The 24,884-nt window shown below is 33.6% G+C and overlaps 1 protein-coding gene across 4 annotated transcripts; it reads right to left on the bottom strand.

Moving 5' to 3' along the window:
• Positions 1-188: 188 nt before the first annotated feature.
• Mlp84B (Muscle LIM protein at 84B) lies at positions 189-22,837 on the bottom strand. 4 transcript variants are annotated; one of them, XM_065370042.1, is made up of 12 exons: positions 22,677-22,837; positions 13,334-13,488; positions 13,092-13,245; positions 8,067-8,196; positions 7,546-7,642; positions 6,966-7,050; positions 6,463-6,592; positions 6,187-6,362; positions 5,703-5,835; positions 5,431-5,618; positions 5,232-5,337; positions 189-624 (listed from the first exon to the last, which is right to left on the bottom strand). In XM_065370042.1, exons 2-12 carry the CDS (start codon positions 13,449-13,451, stop codon positions 454-456), a joined length of 1,488 nt encoding a protein of 495 aa, XP_065226114.1. In that variant the 5' UTR covers positions 13,452-13,488; positions 22,677-22,837; the 3' UTR covers positions 189-453. The 4 variants fall into 4 exon arrangements, with proteins under 4 accessions (XP_065226114.1, XP_065226105.1, XP_065226125.1 ...); XM_065370033.1 differs by lacking the exon at positions 6,966-7,050 and adding an exon at positions 7,179-7,263; XM_065370053.1 differs by lacking the exon at positions 7,546-7,642 and adding an exon at positions 7,883-7,979.
• Positions 22,838-24,884: the final 2,047 nt, after the last annotated feature.

Below are 24,884 nucleotides of genomic sequence, written 5' to 3' on the forward strand. Positions count from 1 at the left end.
TTTTTTTTTTTTTTTTTTTGTTAAAAAATGAACGACCTTTGAGCACTAATTCATCTGCGAACCATCAATCAAGTTCATTTAGAGGACTGATTTTTCCCCTTCGCCGATTATTGTCTTTTCAAGAGAATTTGCACAATTTAAAATCTCACTCAACCCTCCACATCTGATAATCATTACTAAAATAACACTTCGATGAAAAAATTTATTCGAATTCTTGGATACACGATCGCTTAAAAAGGACATTTTAAGTTAATAACATGAATAATAAATTATTTTCGATAATGAAAACGATGATGAAAAAAAAGAAATAGTTAATAAATATAAGTCGCTGGTATTACGATATTGATATTTTATTTACACGGTTAAAAAGTTATAAAATAAACAGATGCGTTCGCTTAATCCTTTTCGCCAGAATCCAGGTAGCCTCTTAGGCTAGAAATAAAGATGTGAAATTTAGGCCATTGTCAAAGCTCCGGCTCCCAAACCGAAACCTACACCTTTGGGTCCGAAGTGTTTTCCGTAACATCCTCGGCAGTAAATATCACCATCGGGACCATCATTCAAATTCGTAGAGTCTAATGATCGAGAGCAATCTCCGCACGTGAAACAGCGTCTGTGCCAAATCTGTAAAAAATGAAAAAGAAAAACGTGAGCCTTTTTGAATGCTGAATGTAGCACATGCGTTGATTTATAATTTTTCTTGGTATGTACAACTGGCACCCATTCCCACTATCAGTCAACAAAAATGCATGCATCCTATATCCGGGTAAAACGGCCGTTTTCAGGGCCTTTGACAAGGGTAACTCTTTTCTGGATTAGGTACCTACATAAATATGAGGGATTATCAGGTTTTTTGATAACTCAAGTACCTATTGAAATGGGTGAAAAACTGATGACAGAATAGAAATATAGCTCATCGTTAGTTGAGACAGAAAGATTTGGAGAGCTTGGTGAGGAACCTAGACTTCTCAGACTTCTGCAAAGACTGTCAGAGAACTCAATGAGAGCTTGGCAATTGATTGCAGAAGCTAAATGTGGAGGAGTCACTCTGTAACACAAATTACAGCTAATCAGTTTGAACAATAACTGCTGCTGAATGGAAAATCAGAGAGCCAGAACTGGCTGAAGAAAGCAATTAGATGTCCCATTACCTTTCTCCTGAGGCTGAAATCTTTGCCATCATGCCATTCCCATTACAAACATATGAAGTAGGTACCTACATATTACAGAAGCCATGCTATGTCTGTAGGAATGAAAAGGATCCAAAGATCAATTCAATAGGAAAATTTCTTTGCTAGGTACCTATGTCATCTTTATAATTTTAATATAAGATTTCTAGAACAATAAAATTGATCCAACAGTAGGCTGGGTAGGGTTTAGACCAGGAAAGTCCTGCACTGGACAGATTTTAAATCTTGACCCAATGCACATTGCACATTGAAGATAATTTTGACTTCTGAGAAATGTTAGGTTACTGGGGCAATGTTTGTCCACCTTACTGCCACCTTTGATACTGTTTCTAACCGACTACTCCAGCAAAAAAGGCTTGCTACACTTGTGGAATGACAAAGATACAAACTTTTTTTTAGTTGAAAAACTAGAGAATCAAACTAGAGAAATAAAGTGTTGGATGAAATTTAATATTAACATTAAGCAAGAAGATAACTGAGAGAATTTTTCAATTTGAAACTGTAATAGGTAAGTCATCAGATTTTCAATAGGTTCAATATTTCTTGAGTTTTTTCCTAAAAAACTGAATCGTTTGGCACCTGGAGGCTCCAGAAAAATAATCCCTCTGAAAGTAGTGTGCTGTCAGCTGTCACTAGTGATGTTGATTTATGGGGGGAAAAAATATTGTATCAATATATCTCACATCTCACATAGGTACTTAGTATATTGATGCCAAAGTAGATGAAAAAGACGGGATCCGGCCCTAATCCATCACTTGTTGACAGGACATTGGTCAACACCCATGTCAGTACAAGACAAGTGAGAAGTTGATACCAAAATTGATTACCTATCATCTACCATTCATTGGTCTTGACATAGTCTCAACATTTAAATGCAGATTTTTTAGGCTAAAAGTGGCCAAATTTATTGAAAATATGGTAAATAGTGGTCAAACCTTCGTTATTTAATTTTAAAAAGGAGAAGTAATCCCAAAAAAACCCTAAAGTACTTAAAAAATTTTAGTTTTGTGAGATATGTGTTGTCGACTTTCATCATGGCAAATGTGTCTGCAATACCTCAAAATCATGTATGTAGGGTAGGTACCTAGGTAGGTTTAGGTAGATAGGTACAGGGTGCCCAGAAATATCGAGTACCCCTAAAAAAGTTTTCTACTAAAATACTTTGGTTGGTCACAGTTAGAGCCCTGCGCCGACGACGAAATGATCGGCGGCGGCTATGGTGAGTGCAGCGTTGTGGCTGGCGGCGTAGCCGATTTCAGCCGACGTTTTCGGCGGCGGCAAAAATTTTACTCGGCTGCCGCTCAGCCGGCTGCAAAGGTTGAAATTTTGAGGTAATTTTCCGTAAATCATAAAATTACCTCAGAATACAAATTTTTTGCGAAAATTATTCAGCTTCTCAAATAAGCATTTAGCATGAGAAATCATTCTAGGTAGTGCGTGGCAAAATTGAAAAATTTAGCCACTTGAAAAAATCCAAAATATGGGGAAAATTTCCCTGAAATTTGCCATTTGAGTGATTTAAATCGGCTCAGCCGAGCAAGGCGGCTTCAAAAATTTTTAAAGCGGCGGCGGCGGCTCAAAAAATGTGTGAAAATTTGGTGGCGGCGGCGGCGCAGGGCTCTAGTCACAGTGAATGATAATAATGATGGCACATGATTGGTTGTTGGACTGGAGAGATAACATTCCACCAATCATATGCATCTATTTCACGTTGCCAACCTATATTTTATATTTTTAATGAAAAACTTTCTTTGGGGTGCTTGATATTTCTGGGCACCCTGTACTTTTGTAGATCCTATTTAGGTAATCAACATCAATTTTCACATTGACATGACAACCACTATTTTGATATTGATTATAGGATCTAAAAGTACTAATTTTAGATACCTAGGTACACATTTGTACAGGGTGCACAAAAATATTGTGAACCCAAAAGAAAGTTTTTTTTATCAAAAATATAGGTTGGCATCGTGAAATAGGTAGATGTACTTGAATAATTGGTGGAATGTTATCACCTCAGTCCAACAACCAATCATGTGCTATCATCATCATCATTCACTGTGATCAACCAAAACATTTGGCAGAAAACTTTTTTAGGGGTAGACGATATTTCTGCACACACTGTAGATCTTGAGAATGTTGATGTGAATTGTGAAAAATGATGTTTATTATAAGATCAACAAAAGTACCAGAGGTATATCAACAAGATGTGAAAGTCTTGCAGATGATTGCAGATGAAATTTTGACAGCAATGACAATGGCAACCATCAACATTTCTATCTGCATGATGATTCCTTCCATGAAATTTTTCATTGGAAGCACATAAATAAATTTCAAAAATATGTAATGTTAATTTTTGCTCAGCTGTTGCGAACTTACTCTCATTGTTTTTTTTTGGGACTAATGTTTCAATTTTTTCAACTTTTACCCGTGTGGAGTCATATTGATACTTTTGTCTAGGTCACTAATGTCACTATGATGATCATGTCAGTGCTACGTGGGATCACAAAACTTTTTTTTTGACAGATAGGTATCAATATTTCAATATCTTCAAAATTGCATGAAAAGGTATGAAAAATACCTATTTCTCCCATTTTTATATCTATCATTTGCATTTTGTACAGAAGAAACAACTGTGAAAAAAATTAGAATGTCGGAAATGTCGGAATTTTTTTTCATCTTGAAAACAAAAAGTTGAAAAAAATATTTGAGAAGCTTCTTTTGAAATTCAATTTTTCTCCATATTTGTGACTGTTTTCACATATTTTTCCTCAATTTTTGACTATACACAAAATATAGTCAAAATGTCGATATCGGTTTTTCATGTCGATATTTCAATATTGGTTCTCATATTGATATATTGTTTAAGATATCAATTAATAGCAACGTCAGGAGCTGTCACCAAGTGCCACCAGTCCTCTTCCTCATCAACATCTACACCAATGACCAACTAATTGTACAGAATATTCACAATTTCCTGCATGCAGATGAATTGATCAAGCTCAGTCCTCTTGTCAGCACAACATGGCATGTTCATAATGGTTGAATAACACTTTGAATCAAGCTTTCAAAGATCTAGATTTACACTACAGAGATAACTATTTGAAACCCAAAACACAGACCTATTCATTTCTCTCCCAAACCATGAAGCAAAGTAACAGCTAAACATTCAATGGGGTGATACCAGCCTAGTGCAAACAATTGCCCCACATTGTACTTACTTTGGTGCAATACAGCACTATATGAGAGAGACAACCAAAATAAAAGTTGCAGCAAGAACTAATGTAGGTAGGTAGATAATTTGTTAGCTGTTGGGAACTATAGGAAGTAAATAGGGAGCAAAACCATAAGTCCCATGCACTATGCACATCAGCACTAGCTCAGTAGCTCTGTGGTATTCTGTGATTTCTGTGGAAGAGTAGATATGTTTGCCCATCTGAGGATGTAGAGCACATGCTGATAAAGTGAATGCAGCTTCAAATGAGGCATGTAGGCTGGTAACAGGTTCAATCCCTCTAGACAAACTTTATGAACTGAGTGGGATTGCTCCACCAGTAACCCTTTGCACCCAATGCACGGATACAGCAATGAACAAACTGGGGCAGTCAAGACTCAAGTCTAGGCGTCTAGGCACAGTCTTATGAGATTAGTGCAGGATCTGGAAGAGAGGGACAGAAATACGCTGGGATTGGAATTCCTCTACTGATAGAATAATGAGGCAAGAGTCACTCTCAAGCAGCAATCATTTCTATTATGGACTGTGAAAAACACTTGATAGGCTGAGGAGTGGAGTGACAAAATGCAAATAGGTACAACTTGCATGAATCGCGCCTATCTGATGACAACAACTGTGAATGGGTCAAGGTTCAAAATGACAAGCACTTATTTTGAGTGTGAACTATTTGAAAAGTTTGAGTTATCCATATTCTGATTGATATTGGCATGAGATGGGGAACATAAGAAACCGATTTTTGTTGACCATCAATGACTCAAGTTAGGTAGGTATGCTTAAAGTAATTAAATCCTTAGACAATAGCTTACCTTGTTTTTACTAATCATTTGTTCAGCAGCGTATACTTTGTAATCACATCTAGGACAGCCATCACCATTTCTACCTTTTATACCAGTCTGTGGTCTAGTTTCAGGGCTGCAATACAAAAAATATTTCTAGTAGGTAATTCACATCCTCAAAAAAGTGCATTTTTTCTGTGCTCAAAACAATTAACCCTATAAAACTTACAATAAAATAGTTGATTCGCCACTAGTAGAAACTAAAGTGGGAGAGTGACCATATCCGAAACCTTTCGGTCCGAAATTCTTTCCGTAGCAAGATCTGCAGTAAATTTCTTTATCAGGACCATCACATGCCAACATGGAATCCAATGGGCGATGGCAATTGGCACAATTGAAACATTTTTTATGCCACATCTGCACAAGAAAGTAGGTAGGTATATATATATGAATTTCGAATCCAATTTCACACATTGTGATAATTTATTCTAATCAACTTACTGTTCCTTTAGCTAATTGTTGTTCAGCGGCAAATACTTTTCCTCCGCATCGTGGACATCCATCGCCATCTGTAGCTTTAATAGAAGTAGTGTCGGGATTATAGAAAGGTCTAGTAGATGAGATTTCGTCTTCTCTGTAAACAAAACACACGTAATAGGTATTTTAATATCTTCTACTATATAGGGAAGTATGAAAATACAAATTAAATAATAGTGGCTAACCGAATTGCCAAACTTTCTTTATTATGCAAACAAAATTTTCAACCTCTGTTTACCTTGGCATTCGATCAATTCGTCATTTTCACGCTTTGAAAAAATTTTCAACTCTGGTGCCAAAGTTGAGACATTGAAGCGGCAGGTAAGGAGTAATAAATGATTATTTTAGCGATATTATTTTACCCCCGAGAGTACGTCGTGACATCATTGCCAAATAATTTTTATTGTGATTGTTGACAGAAAGTATAATGAAATTATTTTCCACTTACGTTAATCCGTCGGTTTGTAGGAAGCCAGAACCGCAAGCGAAACCGTAACCGTGAGGTCCCCATTTCTTTCCGTAGCAAGTTTTACAATAAACATCTTTGTCGGGTCCGTCGCAAGCTATAATCGAGTCTAAGGTTTTGTTGCAGTCTCTACATTTGAAACATTTTCTGTGCCATTCCTATCAATAAAATTTATAATCAGTATAGGTTGCCTAACCTTGTAATCAAGGATCCTTCCTCTTTTCTTGGTATTATTGTTTAAAAATAATGCAAACTTACTCTTGATTTAGCTAGCACCAATTCGGCAGCAAATACTGCTCCACCACATCTGGGGCAACCTTCGCCTGGCTTAGCTTTAATTCTAGCCGTATCGATCACAGTGGTACGAGGAGCAGCTACAGATGAATCACTGTAAAATCACAATTAATTTAATCACAGTCAACCTTTATCATTTTACTTGCAAACAAATAGGAACAAAAATCTCTAGGAAATTCAATATCCCCAAAAACATTCTCATCTACAGCTCAACAGTACAATGTCTATTTTGAGTTGGCCAAGGGTCTTAAAACCAAAACCACGTTTCAAATGATAGGTATAGTTAGTTCATTATACAAATCAGACCACAAATGCGTTTTAAATCCCTAAAATATTTACAAAATTTGTAAAATCCAATCAAATTGGGCACTGTTTGAATTTTTCAATATTACAAGAACAACAATTAATCAACAAACAAGACTGTTAAAACAGGATTGGTACAAAGGGATAAATTTTTCGATGGGTACCTGTCGAGTAAATCGCACGTTAGACCAATTGTAGACCCGCCCCCATGACCTATACCTCGGGGTCCATAACGTTTTGCATAACATACTGTCAAATAACAATAGAACGAATTAGAATATGATGAAAAATGTTCAACTACCAGGGTGATATTGAAATGAATCGATGCTATATTCGTGTAAAAAAATGATCGAAAATGAGTAAAAAAAATTACAAACCCGTTCATTACTGGATCACTTTGTAATGCACCAGCTCCTTGACCATATCCGTAACCTTTTGGACCGAAATCTTTCGCATAACATACTATTACATGCAACAACATCGAATACCATGCGGTGTTAGAAACAATCATTGACAAAGTATTAATTAAGTACCTACTCAATGAGGTAAATTATTTCAATTTTTTATTTTAAAAAAAAAAAGTTCATTCATTTTATGGGATGTCTTGTATCCCGATATCTGAATATTGGAAAAAGGTTCTCTACGATACGAGGATTTTGTTCAATTCAAAGTAGGTAGGCTTATTTTAAGAATAGAGGAAGAAATTGAAGCATAATTTTAAATAGAGTTAATAATTATTCTTACCTTTACAATAGATATCTTTATCTGGTCCTTCGCAACAGTTCACTGAATCTAGACGTTTGGAACAATCCCCACACTTAAAACATTCACGATGCCAACCCTTTGAACAAACCATGGCATTTTTGTTAGTAAAAAAAAATTCAAGTTAAAATATAAGGTTTCGCATTAATAAATAAAAAAAAAAAAAAAAAAAGGAAGGAAGGAAGAATGGGTTCAAGACATGCTAAATTTTCATGGATTTCATGCCAAAGTAAAAATGACAAAATTCTGGTAGGTTTTCTTGTAGGTAATTCAATGAATCACATGCCACATTTTATAAAGTTTTATCGACTCGAATTACCTTTGCAATAAATTTCCCTATCTGGACCATCGCAATGAATAATCGAATCCAAAACTTTATGGCAAATAATACAATTGTAGCAACTCATATGATACGCCTAGAATATCAAACCAGCTCGTATTCTACATTTTGGATTTTTTTCTAGCATAAAACTACACTTTCAAATGCTTCCAAATGTACCTACCCTTCCTCTGGCCAGCATTTGCTCAGCTGCGTACACATAACCACCGCAACGTGGACATCCTTCACCTTCTGGAGCCTTGGCAATGGCTCTTGATTCCAGTGGAGCATTGGTCTTGGGTCCTATGCCATTCCTGAAACCGATAAAATATCGATGAAAAATATTTGCAGGCACGAAGCTCGTCATCATGAAATTTATTGATATTTTAGGCGAAGCAATAAGTATCAAAAAAATAATCTTATTTGCAACATCGTAGATAATGTATGAGGTAAAAAAAGAGATTCACAATACGCAAAAGAATTGTTTAAATTGCATTTTGAATATTGAAAAGCTTGAAAAATCTTGCTTAAAGAGAAACTTAGTATTGTAAAGAGCGATTAAAAAAACGTTTATTTTTTCAAAATTATTTTATTTATTTTAAAATAAAAAAAAATAAAAATATTTTAGTCCGCGAGTTATTATTCTACGAATAAAAATGTATAAGAAAAAAAAAGATGCGAGTGTGATACTGATTGCGGAAAATAAAAATTAAATTTCATAAAACAGTAGTACAAATTTCAAAAAAAAAAAAAAATGCACACTTTAGTGCAAATGAAAGCTAGAAAGAAAAGTAATAAAGTATCAAAAAAATCAGATAACATAATTATGATAGTATTATATACAATTAACTAAAATGGATAGAAGAGTTATTTCAGCCGTGTATTCTATATAGCTCAATACATGGTTCACAATTCACATCCCTCCCACTCTTTTTATGTGTTATTTGAAAACTTGAAATATATATTTTTTTTAGCCTTGTTAGCATAAAGCTTATATAAGTAAGCTTCGTGTGTATGTGTATGAAAGGCTACAACAGATCTCTAAGTACGAGTATAATATTAATTCATCCTAACAAAGCAAACATAATACGAGTAATTAAGCGAAGCTTCGCCTCGATTTGCGCGTTAAATGCGATTATTCGGCACATAAAAATGTAATTCTCACCATTTTTTTGTAACAAATTAGGACGGAGCCAGTGGAAGCGTTTTTCTTCATTGTAGGGTCGAGTTTTTATCTACCCTTTTGTATTAAGGTAGGTAAATTTTTGTGATTTTTTTCCCCCTCATTAGGTAGGAATGTAGTAAAAGTAATATTTTTTCGGTTTTGTCATGAATTGCTAAAGCTTTTACGAAGCGATTTTTCTCATGGGGTTAGTGCCTGGGAGATTTTATTAACGCTCGAGAGCGATTTCTTTTTTTTTGTTTTTAGTTGAATATTTATGTAGGCGTTTATTTATAATATGTGTGACGTGGTGGTGTATGTAGTCGTTGGATTGCGAATGTTATGATGTGTGATAATGCTGATTAGTGGGTGAAAAAATAATTTCAAGTGTTGAGCAGAAAATGATTAGATGTACTCAGACCAGATCAGATCCAATAGGGGAGACCTAATTTGGGTCTGATTAGATTTGAATGGGTCTGATCAGATCTGGACCGCCTCGAATTCAATTTGATCTAGCCAGATCTAATCTGATCAGAGTTTTTTGATCGAGATCTGTTCAGACTTGATCATATCCAATCTGTTCTCCTGGATGATTCTAACAAGTAGAAGTGATCGATAACTGATTTGTTTCAAATTGAGAAGGGATCAGGCATTGGAGGTGTGATTTTTGAGAAATTTTAGCACAAAAGTGGTTACGCAGTCATAACTCGATTTTGGAGCTCAAACTCCGTCAAAAATGCTCAAAATAAATCCTCGTTGAAAGATTTGAATTTCTGACGAAATTTTAACACAGTTTGATAGGTCACATGATACTTTTTGAAAAATCCCAAAAATCATCACCCAAATTTGAAGCTCAAAATTTGTCAAAAATGTGCAAAAAACGTTTTCATGGAAATATTTGAATTCCTGGCTGAATTTTAACACATTTTGATAGGTCACACGATACCTTTTCAAAATCGAACAAATCATGACCCAATCTTGGAGCTCAAACTCCGTCAAAAATCCGCCAAAAACATTTTCGTGAAAAGATTCGAATTTCTGACGAAATTTTAACACATTTTGATAGGTCACATGATACTTTTTCAAAATCGGAAAAATCATGACTCAAATTTAGAGTTAAAGCTCAAAATTCGTTCAAAAAGCTCAAAATTCGTTCAAAAAGCTCAAAATTTGTTCAAAAAGCTCAAAATTCGTTCAAAAAGCTCAAAATACATTTTCGTCAAAATTATGGAATTTCTGGTGAAATTTTAACATATTTTGATAGGTCACATGATACTTCTTCAAAATCGGAAAAATCATAACCCAATTTTGGAGCCAAAAATTTGTCAAAACTGCGTAAAAAACATTTTCGTGGAAATATTTGAATTTCTTGCTAAATTTTAACACATTTTGATAGGTCACACGATACTTTTTCAAAATCGAAAAAATCATGACCCAATCTTGGAGCTCAAAAATTCAAAATCCGTCAAAAATGCGCCAAAAACAATTTCGTGAAAAGATTTGAATTTCTGACAAAATTTCAACGTATTTTGATAGGTCACATGATGCTTTTTCAAAATCAAAAAAATCATGGCCGAATTTCGAAGCTCAAGATTGCTCCAAAAAGCTCAAAATACATTTTCGTTGAAAGATTTGAATTTCTGACGAAATTTTAACACATTTTGATAGGTCACATGATACCTTTTCAAAATCCGAAAAATCACGACCCAGTTTTTGGAGATCAAAATTCGTTCAAAAGACTCAAAATACATTTTCGTCGGAATGATCAAATTTCTTGCGAAATTTTAACACACTTTGATAGGTCACATGATACCTTTTCAAAATCCGAAAAATCATGACCCAATTTTAGAGCCCAAAATTTGTCAAAAATGCCCAAAAAATATTTTCGTGGAAATATTTGAATTTCTCGCGAAATTTCAACTCATTTTGATAGGTCACAACACCCCTTTTGGGTGGTTCTATAACAGTTCATTTTTACTCGAAATTAGAGGGGGCATGACATTAATATTCAGCTGCTCTATATTGTGTGCGCCTTTTTTCGTGAACTTTGGCTTGATGGACGTTGAACGAATTTCCCCATGCTGTGGATATGAATTTATTGGGCCCCTGGCCCTGTGACACCTGCGTAACCATTTTTGTGCAAAAATTTTTCAATGTGCTATCCTGTAAGACATTTTTTTTTAGCCTTTTCGGACCCGTCAGACCCACATCTATAAAAACCTGAATTTTCTGGGCCGCAAAAAAGTAAGTCCAATTCAATTTCTTGAGGACTTTTTGCCCATTGGACTGTAGACTTGATAGGGTGGATCGTGAAAAAAATCTAAGGATTTTAACCAATTTAAATCTAGAGCTGGAGACTTTCATTTTGAGTTGAAAGTCACTCAGGCCCCCAAGGTGCCCCTGGAGGGGAGACATGGGTCCTCAAAGAAAAACAATTTTCGAAAAAGTACTATTTTTTTCGCTGTAGCCCCTACTTGGCCTGTTTGGAAGAAAATGAATTCATCCCAGGGTTCCAAGTTGAGAGTTTTCCCCAAAGCAGGTTGGTATGGGCTAGAGCGAAAAAAACAAGATTTTTTTGAAAGTTCCTCCTCTTTGAGGTCCTATATCTCTTCTCCAGGGTCACCTCCAGAGCCAAAAAAAAATCCAGATGACTTTCAACTAAAAATGAACATTTCCACATTGAATTTAGTCAAAATCCTCCTATATTTTTTTTCACAATCCACCTTAATGAAATAAGTCTAGTTACTTACTACTTTTTCCAATTCAAACGTTAGAAAGGATTGGTAAACAAAACTCACAAAAATAGGTAATGAAAAAATTTTCAAAATAAAAATCAAAAAGGTTCACCAAAGGAGAGGATAAAAAAATAAGGACACAAATTCTTACATAGCTGAACTAAAAGCTGATCCAGGTAATACATGTATTATTCAATCTAACTAGATAAGTACTACAATTTTTATAAAAAATCACAAAATTTTTATCGGCCTGAAAATCGACTCGTTTAATCGCGAAAGGGCTACTAAACATCGAGTTAGAAACATTTGTTAAATCAGAAGCCAAATACGAGTATTTACATTATTACATGATGAAAAATCGTAAGCTCTTTTAAGGCCTTTAGTAAAAGCTTTAGCAATGCTTTAAGAATTAAAACCGAATCAATATTACTTTTTGTACATCAGAGAATGTTTTTATACGTATGTGTTTTAAATAAGTAAACGAGAACCGTGAATTTTTTTTGTATATTTATTATATACTTTTTTTTAGAATACAAAATAGGTATATAAGCTTTAACGTAGTACGTATAATAAATTAAAAATGCATTTATAGTTTTATTGCCGAGAGAGATGTATGTAAGAGAGAAGTATTGTAATAATAAATTATTTTTGCAATGCATCTACAACATAATATTATGGTATGTGTTTATTGGAAAATTGAATCGAGTCTTGTACACTGTAAAATTTTTGTTTTTTTATATTTCGTTTGTTTGTTTAAATAGGGAAATGCGTTGCAATTAAAAAAAAAAAAAACAATAAATATAAAATATAAAAGAGAGGGAGGGTGGAATTTTATGCTGACGAAAAATTCCTCCGCTTTTGCTGTAGTTGGTTCCGTTGTGCATGGTTGTATTCTTCTAATGGCTGTTAAGAGATACAAAAATTTTGTTACATGGGATTGTTGTTGTCGACAAAGGTAGGTAAATAATAAAGCGCTAATTAATACGTGACTTTCATCGTTTTTTTTTTTTTTTTTTTTCAATAGTCAAGACTAATAGCGTTTCAATATATTTTCCTCTACATGGGGTTGAGTTAGTAAAGGATAAAAGGGATTTGAAGCGGCGGGGGTCGGAACAAAGGTTGGGAAAATTCTCTAAATGGGTTCAAATGTGCTGTACGTTGATTGGTACATTACGATATGGTGATAATAAATCCGAAATCGTTGATTGTTTGTCTCTCATGTGTAGATTCGATGTGTACGTAATATGAATCGTGTCTATTTCTCTTCATTCTACGGTAATAATAATAGTCTAATCTTTGATCGATTACTTACTGGAATTGGTCTCCGGCATCCATATTCAAAGCTCCGGCTCCTGCTCCGAAACCGTATCCTTTAATACCGAATTTACGTCCATGGCAGTTCTTACAGTATAATTCATTTTCGTGTTCTGTGCAGTTCGTCGAGTCCAAGAATTTACCGCATAAACCTATCGACGAGTTTGGTAAATAATTGATTAGAGATTTTTTAATTCAATTTGAGATTTCAGGAATAAATAATACTCGTATGATTCTTACCGCATTTGAAGCAAGTCTTGTGCCATTTCAAGCCACCGGCTACTCTTTCTTCAGCGGCGTATACGCTTTTGCCGCATTTCGGGCATTTAGGGGCTTGTGGTGCTACGAAAGGTGGCATTTTGTCGTGTAAAGTTGTAGTTTAACTAACTGCCAATCTGCAAAAATGACATTTAGGTACAATGTTAATCGTGTGGTACTTTGCCAAACATGTTGCTTATCATTTAATAATTATTATTTAACCTAGTTACAATTATTCATCTCGCGCTTCGTTGCAGTTATTATTTATTTATATTTTTGTATGTAGATCTAGATACACGAGTAAAACGTGTGTAAACCTACGTAATTCCATTAATGTTGCGCATTGTCGCGCCCAGCCCCCTTTTTCTCACGAGCACGTGCTCGAGATACTATTTAAAGTTTTGGGTGAGAACATAGAACATCTTGGTCGTCGTTGAGATATTTTTTGCACGACTGACCCAGTAAATTATGGTACTGGGGTAATAGCGAGTCATTTATCTCGACGTATCATAATAAAAAACATTGTAGCTTCGTTGTAAATAAATAGATGAGACATTCGCGAAATAAATAGTCGCTCGAGTGACCTCATCATCATCGCTGACGTTTGGACGAAAAATTTTGCCAAACAGATATGCATGAATGGAGGAGGCTCGAGGGGAAGTGAATCGCTTTTACAATTTAGTGAAAATAAGTAATGCTGGCAGAATGATGCTCTTTGGAAAAAAATTAAATTCGAAATAAAGTACAGGAATTTGTTTTATACTTTTGAAATTTCATGTTTGACCACTCTGAATTTTTTTTTAAAGGAGAGACTGTTTTAGAAGGATTTTAGTTCATTTCATTCGCAAAAAATTGAAGCAGAAAACTTAGGTGCTGGAGTGTGGAATTTTTGAGGAAAAATTGAGAGATTTCAGTCGGTGATGTCGATGATCAAGATTCAATGGGAGGGTGAGCAAGGGGAGGAGGGGGGCAAATCAAAATTTTAAAACAACGTGATTGCTGTAGAATGACCCAAAAGTGGTTTTGTGACCTATCAAAATGAATTAAAATTTTGCAAAAAATTCAAACATATCCACGAAATTTTTTTTGAGCATTTTTCAAAGAATTTTGAGCCCAAAATTGAGCCATGATTTTTGGGATTTTTGAAACAGTGTGATTCGACGTATCAAAATGGGTTAAATTTTTTGCCAAAAAATCAAAAATTTTCACAAAATTTTTTTTTGAGAATTTTCGAAAAATTTTGAGCTCAAAATGGGGTCATGATTTTTTGGATTTCTGAAAAGGTTTACTGCGACCTATCAAAATAGGTTAAAATTTTGCAAGAAAATCGGATATTTCCTCGGTAATCTTTTTTGGGTATTTTTTGAAGGATTTTGAGCCCCAATTTGGGTAATGATTTTTCAGAGCTTTGAAAAAAGTTATTACTGCAAGCTATCAAAATAGATTAGAATTTCGTAAGGAAATCAAATATTTCCACGAAAATGTTTTTTGAGCATTTTTCAAGATTTTTGACCCAAATTTGAGGCATGATTTTCGAGATTTTTGAAACAGTGTGATTCGGTGTATCGAAATGGGTCAAATCTTTAGCCAAAAAACCAAATATTTTCACAAAATTTTTTTTGAATATTTTTGAAAAATTTCGAGCCCAAAATAGGGGTGATGATTTTTTTGATTTCTGAAAAGGTTTACTGCGACCTATCAAAATAGGTTAAAATTTCGCGAAAAAAAAATATTTCCACGAAAATCATTTTTGGGCATTTTTTGAAGAATTTTGAGCCCTAACTTGGGTCATGATTTTTGAGAGCTTTGAAAAAGTTCACTGCGACCTATCAAAATAGGTTAAAATTTCGCGAGAAAAAATCGAATATTCCAACGAAAATATTTTTTGACCATTTTTTGAAGAATTTTGAGCCCTAAATTGGCTAAATTGGGTCATGATTTTTGAAATTTTTGAATCAATGTGATTCGACGTATCAAAATGGGTTGAATTATTGCGAGAAAATCAAATATTCCAACGAAAATGTTTTTTGAGCATTTTTGAAAAATTTTGAGCCCAAAATGGGCTAATGATTTTTTGGATTTCTGAAAAGGTTCACTGTGACCTATCAAAATAGGTTAATATTTCGTGAAAAAAACAAATATTTCCACGAAAATCATTTTTGGGCATTTTTTGAAGAATTTTGAGCCCTAACTTGGGTCATGATTTTTGAGAGCTTTGAAAAGGTTCGCTGCGACCTATCAAAATAAGTTAAAATTTCGCGAGAAAATCGAATGTTCCAATGAAAATGTTTTTTGGACATTTTTTGAAGAATTTTGAGCCCTAACTTGGGTCATGATTTTTGAAATTTTTGAAACAATGTGATTCGACGTATCAAAATGGGTTGAATTATTGCGAGAAAATCAAATATTCCAACGAAAATGTTTTTTAAGCATTTTTGAAAAATTTTGAGCACAAAATGGGGGTGATGATTTTTTGGATTTCTGAAAAGGTTTACTGCGACCTATCAAAATAGGTTGAAATTTCGTGAAAAAACCAAATAAATTTCCACGAAAATCTTTTTGGGCGTTTTTTGAAGGATTTTGAGCCCTAACTTGGGTCATTATTTTTGAGAGCTTTGAAAAAGGTCACAGTGACCTATCAAAATGGATTAGAATTTCGCAAGAAAATCAAATATTTCCACAAAAAAAATTTTTGAGCACTTTTAAAAAATGTTGATCCAAGAATTGTGACATAATTTTTGGGATTTTTGAAAAAATGTAATGCCACCTATCAAAATAGATTAAAACTTTACAAAAAAAAATCAAATTTTTCCAAAATTATGTTGTTTGAGCATTAAAAAAAAAAACTCTGGAGCATTTCTGTGAGTGCAGTTAAAGTTAAGGAATACCTATGCAGATGCATCTATCAAAGTTGGTGGAAATTGAATAAGAAAATCAATTTTTTTAAATTAATAGGTACTTTAGAATCCCATATGAGTCAAACTTCAAAAAATATAGGTATATATATTTCGTAATCGTAATAAAAAAAAATTGATGACTAATCATCTTCATCACTTTTTTCTCACTAAATTTTTGAGAGATGTTAAAGAAATATTACTTTGGTAGATTACAACACTAGACCTTTTCTTCATGTGACACATTTCGATGGCTTGTGTGACACTTTTTTATCACTATTCAAAAAGTTGACTCCAGTTTGGACTCATAATTTTTCAAAAGTGCTCAAAAAATACATTCTAGAGTAATTTTTGATTTTCTGGTTAAATTTAGAACAATTTTGAAAGGTCGTAGGACATTTTTTGGGGGGAAATTCTTAACGTAATTATCCAAATTTGGAGTCAGAATAATTAAAAAGTAGGTAATTAATCAAAAAACGTGTTACTTAGTGAGAAATTTGATTTCCCTCGAAATTTCGACTCACTTTGCTAGGTTGCTTATGCTTACACTTTATTAAAAACCTCAAAAATCATGATCCAATTTCGAGCTCAAATTTATTCAAAAATCATATTCGTGGAAAAATTTGATTTTCTTGCAAAATTTTAACATATTTTGACAGGTCGCACTATACTTTTTCAAAAATCCCAACAATAATGGCAATAATCATGACCCAATTTTGGGCTCAAACATGTTCAAAAGCACTCAAAAAATATTTTCGTGGAAATATTTGAATTTCTCGTGAAATTTTAACTCATTTTGATAGGTCACAACACTACTTTTGAATAATTCTAGAACAGTTCATTTCTTTGGTGGGGGGAGGGGGAGGGGGAGGGGGATGTGACTTAAAAATTCAACTGCTCTCTACTGTTGGGACGCAAAAATGCAAACCAAATTCGATTCCTAGAGCACTTTTTACCATTTTGACTACCTTAACTTAAGCGAAGAATGAAGATTTTAAGCTAAATTCTTAGAAAGGAAAAAGTTCAAATACCAAAATGAGTAAGTAAGTTCACGGCTAAAAGCGACACAAATTTTAAACTGATTCCTGTCAGTTTACAAAGTTTCCTCAAGGTCACAAGGTTTCACAACTTTGTACCCAATTACCCACCCACACTTTCAACGAGTCCAAAAATTGTTCTGTTTGTCGTCAAACGTTCTTAGAATATTTCTTTCAACAAATACCTACCATCCCCTCGCTCCTTTCTCCTTTCCTAATCTCTCGAGTACAAAAAAAAGCACACAGCCATACAAATAAACAATAAACAAGAACACACTATAGAAAATTCAATGTTATACGAATAACGAGAAAAGAGTATAAGTATGTGGTATGTATTAACACAGGCGTGAAGACGCCGAAACTTTTATATAAGCCGCTAATTTGTAATACGACCAACAAAATGGGCCGGTGATTAATCAGCTTTATAGTAACGTGTGCTACAGTCTGAGTCGCGCGTCGCGCGTCTCTTTATATATACGAGATACTTTAAAATAAACTTTTTTTTTTCTTCAAATTTTATCATCTTGATATGGGTTTAAAATGAAGTCTCGAATGAAAGTTCTAACATATGTTTCTATGTAATTTGTGCACGAATTGAAGTATGGCCAAAACATCTGACATGTTTGGCCAATATCCATTTGCAAGTATACGCCAAATCCCAATACTATATTTAACCGTTAGAGTATCATTTAAATCTTAACTCGAAAGCGTTTTCTTCGAATGCAAATCTTATTATTGGATAGTTTCGATTATTGGGTTCAAGTTTCGCGCGAATGGGTGGTATCGAAGAGTAGGTAGGTAGAGGGGAACCACTTGATCGAAAGTGCGAGAATCGAGAGGAGTGTTTAATAATATCTTTTTTTATTCGATCGTTATTGCAGGCAATGTAGGCCTATATAGGCTACGAACCATCAGTTCAGAAAAATTCTATTTCGGTTCGAGATTAAATGCAAATTAATGCAAAATCAGAATCAGAATTTTCAATGCTCAAAATTAATAAGGTATTGGAACACATTATCGTCTAAAAGATGACTTGAAAGAGCTTGTAGATGAAGATGATACATTTAGGAATTGGCACCTAAGTACTTTCTAGAATCTCATAGGTAATCCATCAATCATTAAGAAGGTCAAATTCGAGAAAAAAAATCCCTACCTATCAAGATTTCAAAAATGTTCAATTTTTGATCTTTTGATAAATTGGATCCTCATTTAGCAATATTGAAAATTAGGTAGCTACCAAAAAAAAATGAGCCAAAAAGAAGACTAGAATATTGTTATGTGGCAATGTCACCGTGAATGAGTTCCAAGCAAAGTTCTATAGAAAACTAAGGTCACTCTGAATAATTAATGGTTCGTTTGCAGCCTGGAATTCAGTTCTTTCAATTTCATTCATAAACGAAAAATTAGGATTTTCCACCTCCCTCCCCCTTGAAGTTGATACTTCAGATGAGAAATAGATGATTCCGTATTTTTTATTTTTTCCTCTATTTGCGAAAAAAGAAAGGTGATCTCCCTCCCCCGGTTCAAAAAAATTGTTAAAAATCAATTCGTTAAAAATGCTTTGTTTTTGTGTCAGATTTTTGTAAATAATCCCGTTTTTCACAAAAAAACTATTCCCATTCCTCCAAGCCATACTTATAAGGTGTCGGTGTCCTTCAAAATTGAAAAAAAAAATTTAAAAATGAGTAAATAAATAGAAAACAGTAGATTTTTTTGAAAATTTATCATTTCCACGTTAGAATTATTCTGTATAATCCCTTGTCAAAAAAAAACTTTTCCGGACCCCCTCCCCCTCCCCCAAATGATGTTGCTTCTCTTGTATGAAGCCTCCCAAATTTGGAAACAATTCTTGTCTGTACAAATTTTTTAGAAGTTTGGGTCATTTGTAGTTGAAAAAAATGTTTAAAAAATGGAATAGGTAAATCAAAATCAGCGAAAATTTGTTGAAAAATATTTATTATATTTTCCACGTTAAAATTATTCTATATAACTCCTTGTCAAAAAAAACTTTTCGGACCCCCCCCCCCCCCAATAATGTTGCTTCTCTTGTATGAAGCCTCCCAAATTTGGAAACAATTCTTGTCTGTACAAATTTTTTGAATAGAAACTTGGGTCATTTGAAGTCGAAAAAATAAAAAAAAAAATAGAATAAATCAAAATCGGTGAACATTTTTTGAAAATTCAGCATTTCCACGTTAGAATTTCTATACTATAACTCCTAGTCAAAAAAAAACTTTTTCGGACCCCCCCCCCCCAAATGATATTGCTTCTCTTGTAAGAAGTCTCCCAAATTTGGGAACATTTCTTGTCTGTACAAATTTTCTGAATATTTTACATTTTTACTCAAAAACTTGGGTCATTCGAAGTTGAAAAATTAAAAAAAAAAATTAGAATAAATCAAAATCAGTGAAGATATTTTGAAAATTTATTATTTCCATATAAGTAATTGCTTTAAATAACCCACTTTTCAAAAAATAATTTTTTCGAACCCCCAAATGATGTTGCTTCTCTTGTAAGGGAGCCACTCAAATTTAAGGAAAATCCAAAAAGATGAAAAATTCATGTTGGTATACATTTTTTGAATATTTTTAATTTTTGGATCTTACTAAATATCCGCCTTTTTAAAAAAAACCTCCACCCCCCCCCCACCCCACCCTTAAAAACACGTTGGTCGTCTTTCGTAAAGCCCCTCAAAGTTGAAAAAATATAAAATTAATATTCGTACAAATTTATTGAAAATGTTTCATTTCTAAGAAAAGTCCTCTAGAATAACCAATTTTTCAAGAAAATATTTCCCTTAGTACCTCAAATTATGTTGGTACCCTTGTACTTATATATGAAGCCTTCAAAGTTGGAAAATGTCAAAAAATATAAAAAAAAATTGATGTCTGTACAATTATTCGAAAATTTTCCATTTCTGAGCCGAATACCTACTTCTAAATAAGCCTCTTTTCAAGAAAATCCCTCCCTCATTCCCCCCACCAATGTTGGCTCCCTACGTAAAGACTTCCAAAGTTGAAAAAAATTTATAAAAATTAACAAATTGGTAATTATTTTCAAAATTTCAATCTTTTTCAGAGTTTTCAAAATCTTCCAACAAATCTAATTATTTTTCAGAAATTTAGGAAGAGAACAAGTTCCATTTTTATTCAGTGGGGGGGGGGAGGAGGCAAATCGAAAACATTTAACAACGATTTTCTGATGCAGATAGATCAAATCCTTGAATAAGAACAAAAAAATGTAAATTTATTTTTTTTTTGAGGAAGTGGAGCAAGTTCTACTTTTTTATCATGCTGCAGACGAGCGAAAAATATTAAATAATAGGTACCTATTTAACCAATGAAAATGGACCAAGTTTAAGAATTAGGGTTAAAAAAACGTAAAAATTCTCCATTTTTGGATTTTTAATGTATTTTGTGAAGGGGGGTGGGGGTGTCACATGAAACCCGTCAACTTTAGAGTGTTGAAAATTGTCCCTTCCAGTCCATCAGGTGGGTCATGGGTATAGATGAGGCCTGAGGGGCTGAAATTGTTATGAAACCTAAGTAGGGACTTGACACGAGGTGTTGGAACTAGAAGGCCAATAATTTTAAAAATTTTGTCCAATGCTTCGATTTTTTCACATTTTATAAATTTGAGGAGCTCGCCGAGCACCATTTATTTTTCATCGAGGGGGCTGAAAGTTTCATTGCATGATTTTCCCATCCGAAGGTAACAACTTTAGAGAGTAGGAACAAAAAAAAAAAAATAAGAAAAAAAATTCCATCATATAAGTACCTTAAGGTATTCTACCTCCTTCAATCTCTTCCTATTTAAAATTTAGCTAGGTACCTATAGGTGTCTAAAGAGTAAAGATGTGCCAATAAAATGAAAAATCAAAACTACCATAAAATTCTCATACCTGCAATCATGTAACAATCATTTTCATATATGGAAATGAATACCTAATAACTTATCACGTTCAACGTTCAATACAACCGAGCACAGGTAAAGTAAACTAATTACACCAAGAAGATACTCGACTAGGTATTTAATACCTATAATACATTTTCATATTAGTAATTCCGGTATAAAACTTGACTATATATAGGCGCATAGCACGAATAAGTAAGCAAGCATGATTCATTCGCGATGATTACATCATCATACATTCTGTTGATCCTTGATCGTGTTCCATGTCATGTTCAATCGAAGTCGCAGCGCCGAAGTCGAACAAAATAGAGTGCAATTTATAAGTTATTTTAGAACGACACCTCTTGACTTGAATAGGAAAGGTTGACTAATGATTCTTAGAATTGATTTCAAAGTTTGAAATGATGCGTACAAAGGTGACAATATTGATAACTGCGATAAGATCGTTCCTTGCAATTTTGCTGACCAAAGGGCATTTTTCCGGTCACATTTTTCGATGAGTTTAACTTTAAATTATCATTTGACAAGAAAAACAAAAGCGAAAATTGATCCTTTTTCATCATTCAAATTTCAAGTTGACAATAATAGACTTGTTTAGAAATTACGATGATAAGAAATGAAAGAAGAGTTGCCTATTCCTGAGTATTTCAGGAGTAGGAATACTCGTTGAAAAACTTGACCGGTTTTGATTAGAAAGAGAGAGTTTATTTTTATTTATTATTAAGTAATTACGATTATTAATCTTCTATAAATACTCAGGAATCAAAGTAATTTTATTCCTTTTCCTAGTCATAAATTTTAGTGAATTTTAGTTTAAATCGAACTTTCGTTGTTCCACACGCAAAATTCACATTCTAGAAATAAACATAAGCTTCGAACCAATGAGATGCGTTGATCTTGAAAAACAAACCATTTCATTGGTTCACACGGTTGTGTTTACTTTTTACCCTCCAAATTTTCATTTTAATTTTTTTTCACAAATAATTTCACGTTTTAAAAATTTTATCAAAAGGTCTACTTCGAAATTCGAACAACAATTTGAAATTACGAGAGTAATTCCTACATTTGATCGGACTTGAAAACTATTCAACGTAAGAACGAATCGTATCAGATTTTCATCGCACAAAAATGTAAATTAATTATCTCATTTGTTCAGAGAATTCGATACTCGAAGACCCAACGATTTTCCAATCAAGTTCACTCAACTCTGACACCAAACATATTCACTATATCTTGCGATAAACTAATTATTAAACAGAATGAACTCGTAGTATACACGATATTTTCAATACATTGGAAACCGATCCACATTATAATACATATTACTCAATTCCAATAACCGAAATCGCCACACAACAAAAAATTGGAAAAAAATTCCTAACGCGAATTCAATATAAAACGAACAATAATAAAGGCACAAACCGTTTGAAAAAAATTATAAAAAAAAATTTTTCGAAAATAATATTAATCTCAATTACTTACCGAACAATTATAAAAGATCGAACACTAAGAGGTTAGACCGAATGAAAACAACACGAGTAAGCACACAAGCTGCTTGAAGATAGTTAAACTGATGATCAGTCCAGAACTGAGAAAAGTACGAATTGTCCTACGTTTTAACAGAACTGCACACGGCACCTTTAACCGAATTACCGCCAAAAAGAGGGACGATCCGCTCACCCCCGCTAGCCTTTTACTTTTAAATGTTTTTAAAACGTCGCATAGTTGTCCGTTTATTGCATATTTTTACCATAATGATTCATTACATATTTATTTTATACCTGTAAATGTTTTAAATATATTTTTTACATAATTTCTTCGGCCCACGTATCTAGATACACTCGATGGATGAGGATGGCATTTTCTAAAAATTGCAACGGTTATTTTTATACGCGCGTACACGCTTGTTTACCGATTTCAGCGAAGTACGAGGTATTGATTGGGAGAAAATAATCCTTATTTTTAAATTGATTCGTATGTAAGAGTGAGTACGTGCCCTTCGTATGTAATTTTAGAGCGTTATTAATTCTAAATTCCGCGACCCTCAACCTTCTTTAAAAACTACTCGTACCTAACGTTTGCCAACTCGACAGTGAAAAAATTTCCTTCACTTGGACAAATATTTTTAATAAGTTAAAGAGTGAGAATTTTCATTAAGAATTTATTATGTTTACGCTTTTTGAACGAACGAGCCGGTGTAGAATTAAATGCGACGAAAATGTAGAAAATTTGCCATTTTTTTTTTTTCGTCAACAAACGAAAGCTTATTTGTTCAAAATACCTACATCAACGAGGTGATAATTTTAATGGCGGAATTTCTACGTGAAGATAACTTTGTAGAAGTTCAATACTTGATAAAGTAGGTATTGTGAATCGTGTGAGAAAATTTGCTATGATTTATGACGTTTTAAAGCACCGAATTGCATATGTCGAAGAAATTACGATGTAACTTATATGTTTTTGATTACACGCATAAATCAAGAAGTTATGATAAACAAATCAGTTCTACCTATAAGATTTTTATGCGTGTGTGTTGTTTTACTCTTCTTAGTTTACTTTATTTGAGAGGATAAATATTTATCTTCGATTAGTGTACAGTATAACTGGCAAAAGTGCTCAAGAAATCGAATTTGGGTGGCTTTTTTGCAGCTCAAAAACTTCAATTGGCATTTTGGGTCATTCCACGTCAATTCGACCAAGAAGTGGTAAGGGGGGTGGGTCGTCGTATTTTTTCAAATTTCTGCTGTGGAAAGACCTTCCGAAGAGATGACCAATGGCGCAAATCGCAGCCCTCTAGCCCCCTTTTAAAGGCTGTCAGGGGGTGTCAAAGTTTTCAATGAACTTGGAATATCATCCATTTCAGCAGTGGATTACTCGATAACCGCGATACCTACCAAAATGGATTTTTTTCCAATAGGTAAGGGTTTTGAAAGGATTTTTGATGATATCGTAAAAATCAGTGTTGCCACTTTTTTTCGTACGAAAAATTAGCTCGAAAAGTTTCAAAACGTAGTTTTCATATTGTTCCGACTCTCAAAAATTCTGAAAAAAAAATATACTATGGATAACTTTTCATGCTGAACAACATTATTGAAAATTGTGATGGCATTATGTCGTTAAGTCAATTTAAAATAATTTAAAGTTTGCGAAAAAATACGATTTTTCAATTTAAAACATAAAAAAAAAAAATTGGGTGGTGAAATTGACCCATTTGACCCTTATTTTTACGTATCCGTTGAAAAAGTTGAAAACCCCCTCTCACTCGATGGAATGAACTCATCACAAAAAAATCAAAATTTGAAAAAAATCAAAAAATGAACAAATTTTAATTTTTTGCTATGAGTGTGATTTTTATCAACTTTTTTATGAAATAAGTTACGTCGGAAAGAAATCAAAATAAGACGACAAAATGAATTAAAACTTTTTTTGATGTTTGGAATTGAAAATTCAAGCCAAAATTCGGAACAACATCTTGCACAATAAGTCACAATGGAATTTTGAAGTAGCCCCGGAAGCCCCCCCCCCCGATTTCGAGTACAAATGGATAGCGTTGGAATCATTTTAAAATGATCGTTCGACCTATCAAAGTAGGCTGAAATTTCGCGAGAAATTCAAAAATGTTGACAAAAATGAATTTCGAGCATTTTTGAAAAATTTTAAACTCAAAATTGCGTGATAATTTTTTTGGAT

This window comes from Planococcus citri, chromosome 1 (genome assembly GCF_950023065.1).
Source record: "Planococcus citri chromosome 1, ihPlaCitr1.1, whole genome shotgun sequence".
Classification (NCBI taxonomy): domain Eukaryota; kingdom Metazoa; phylum Arthropoda; class Insecta; order Hemiptera; family Pseudococcidae; genus Planococcus; species Planococcus citri.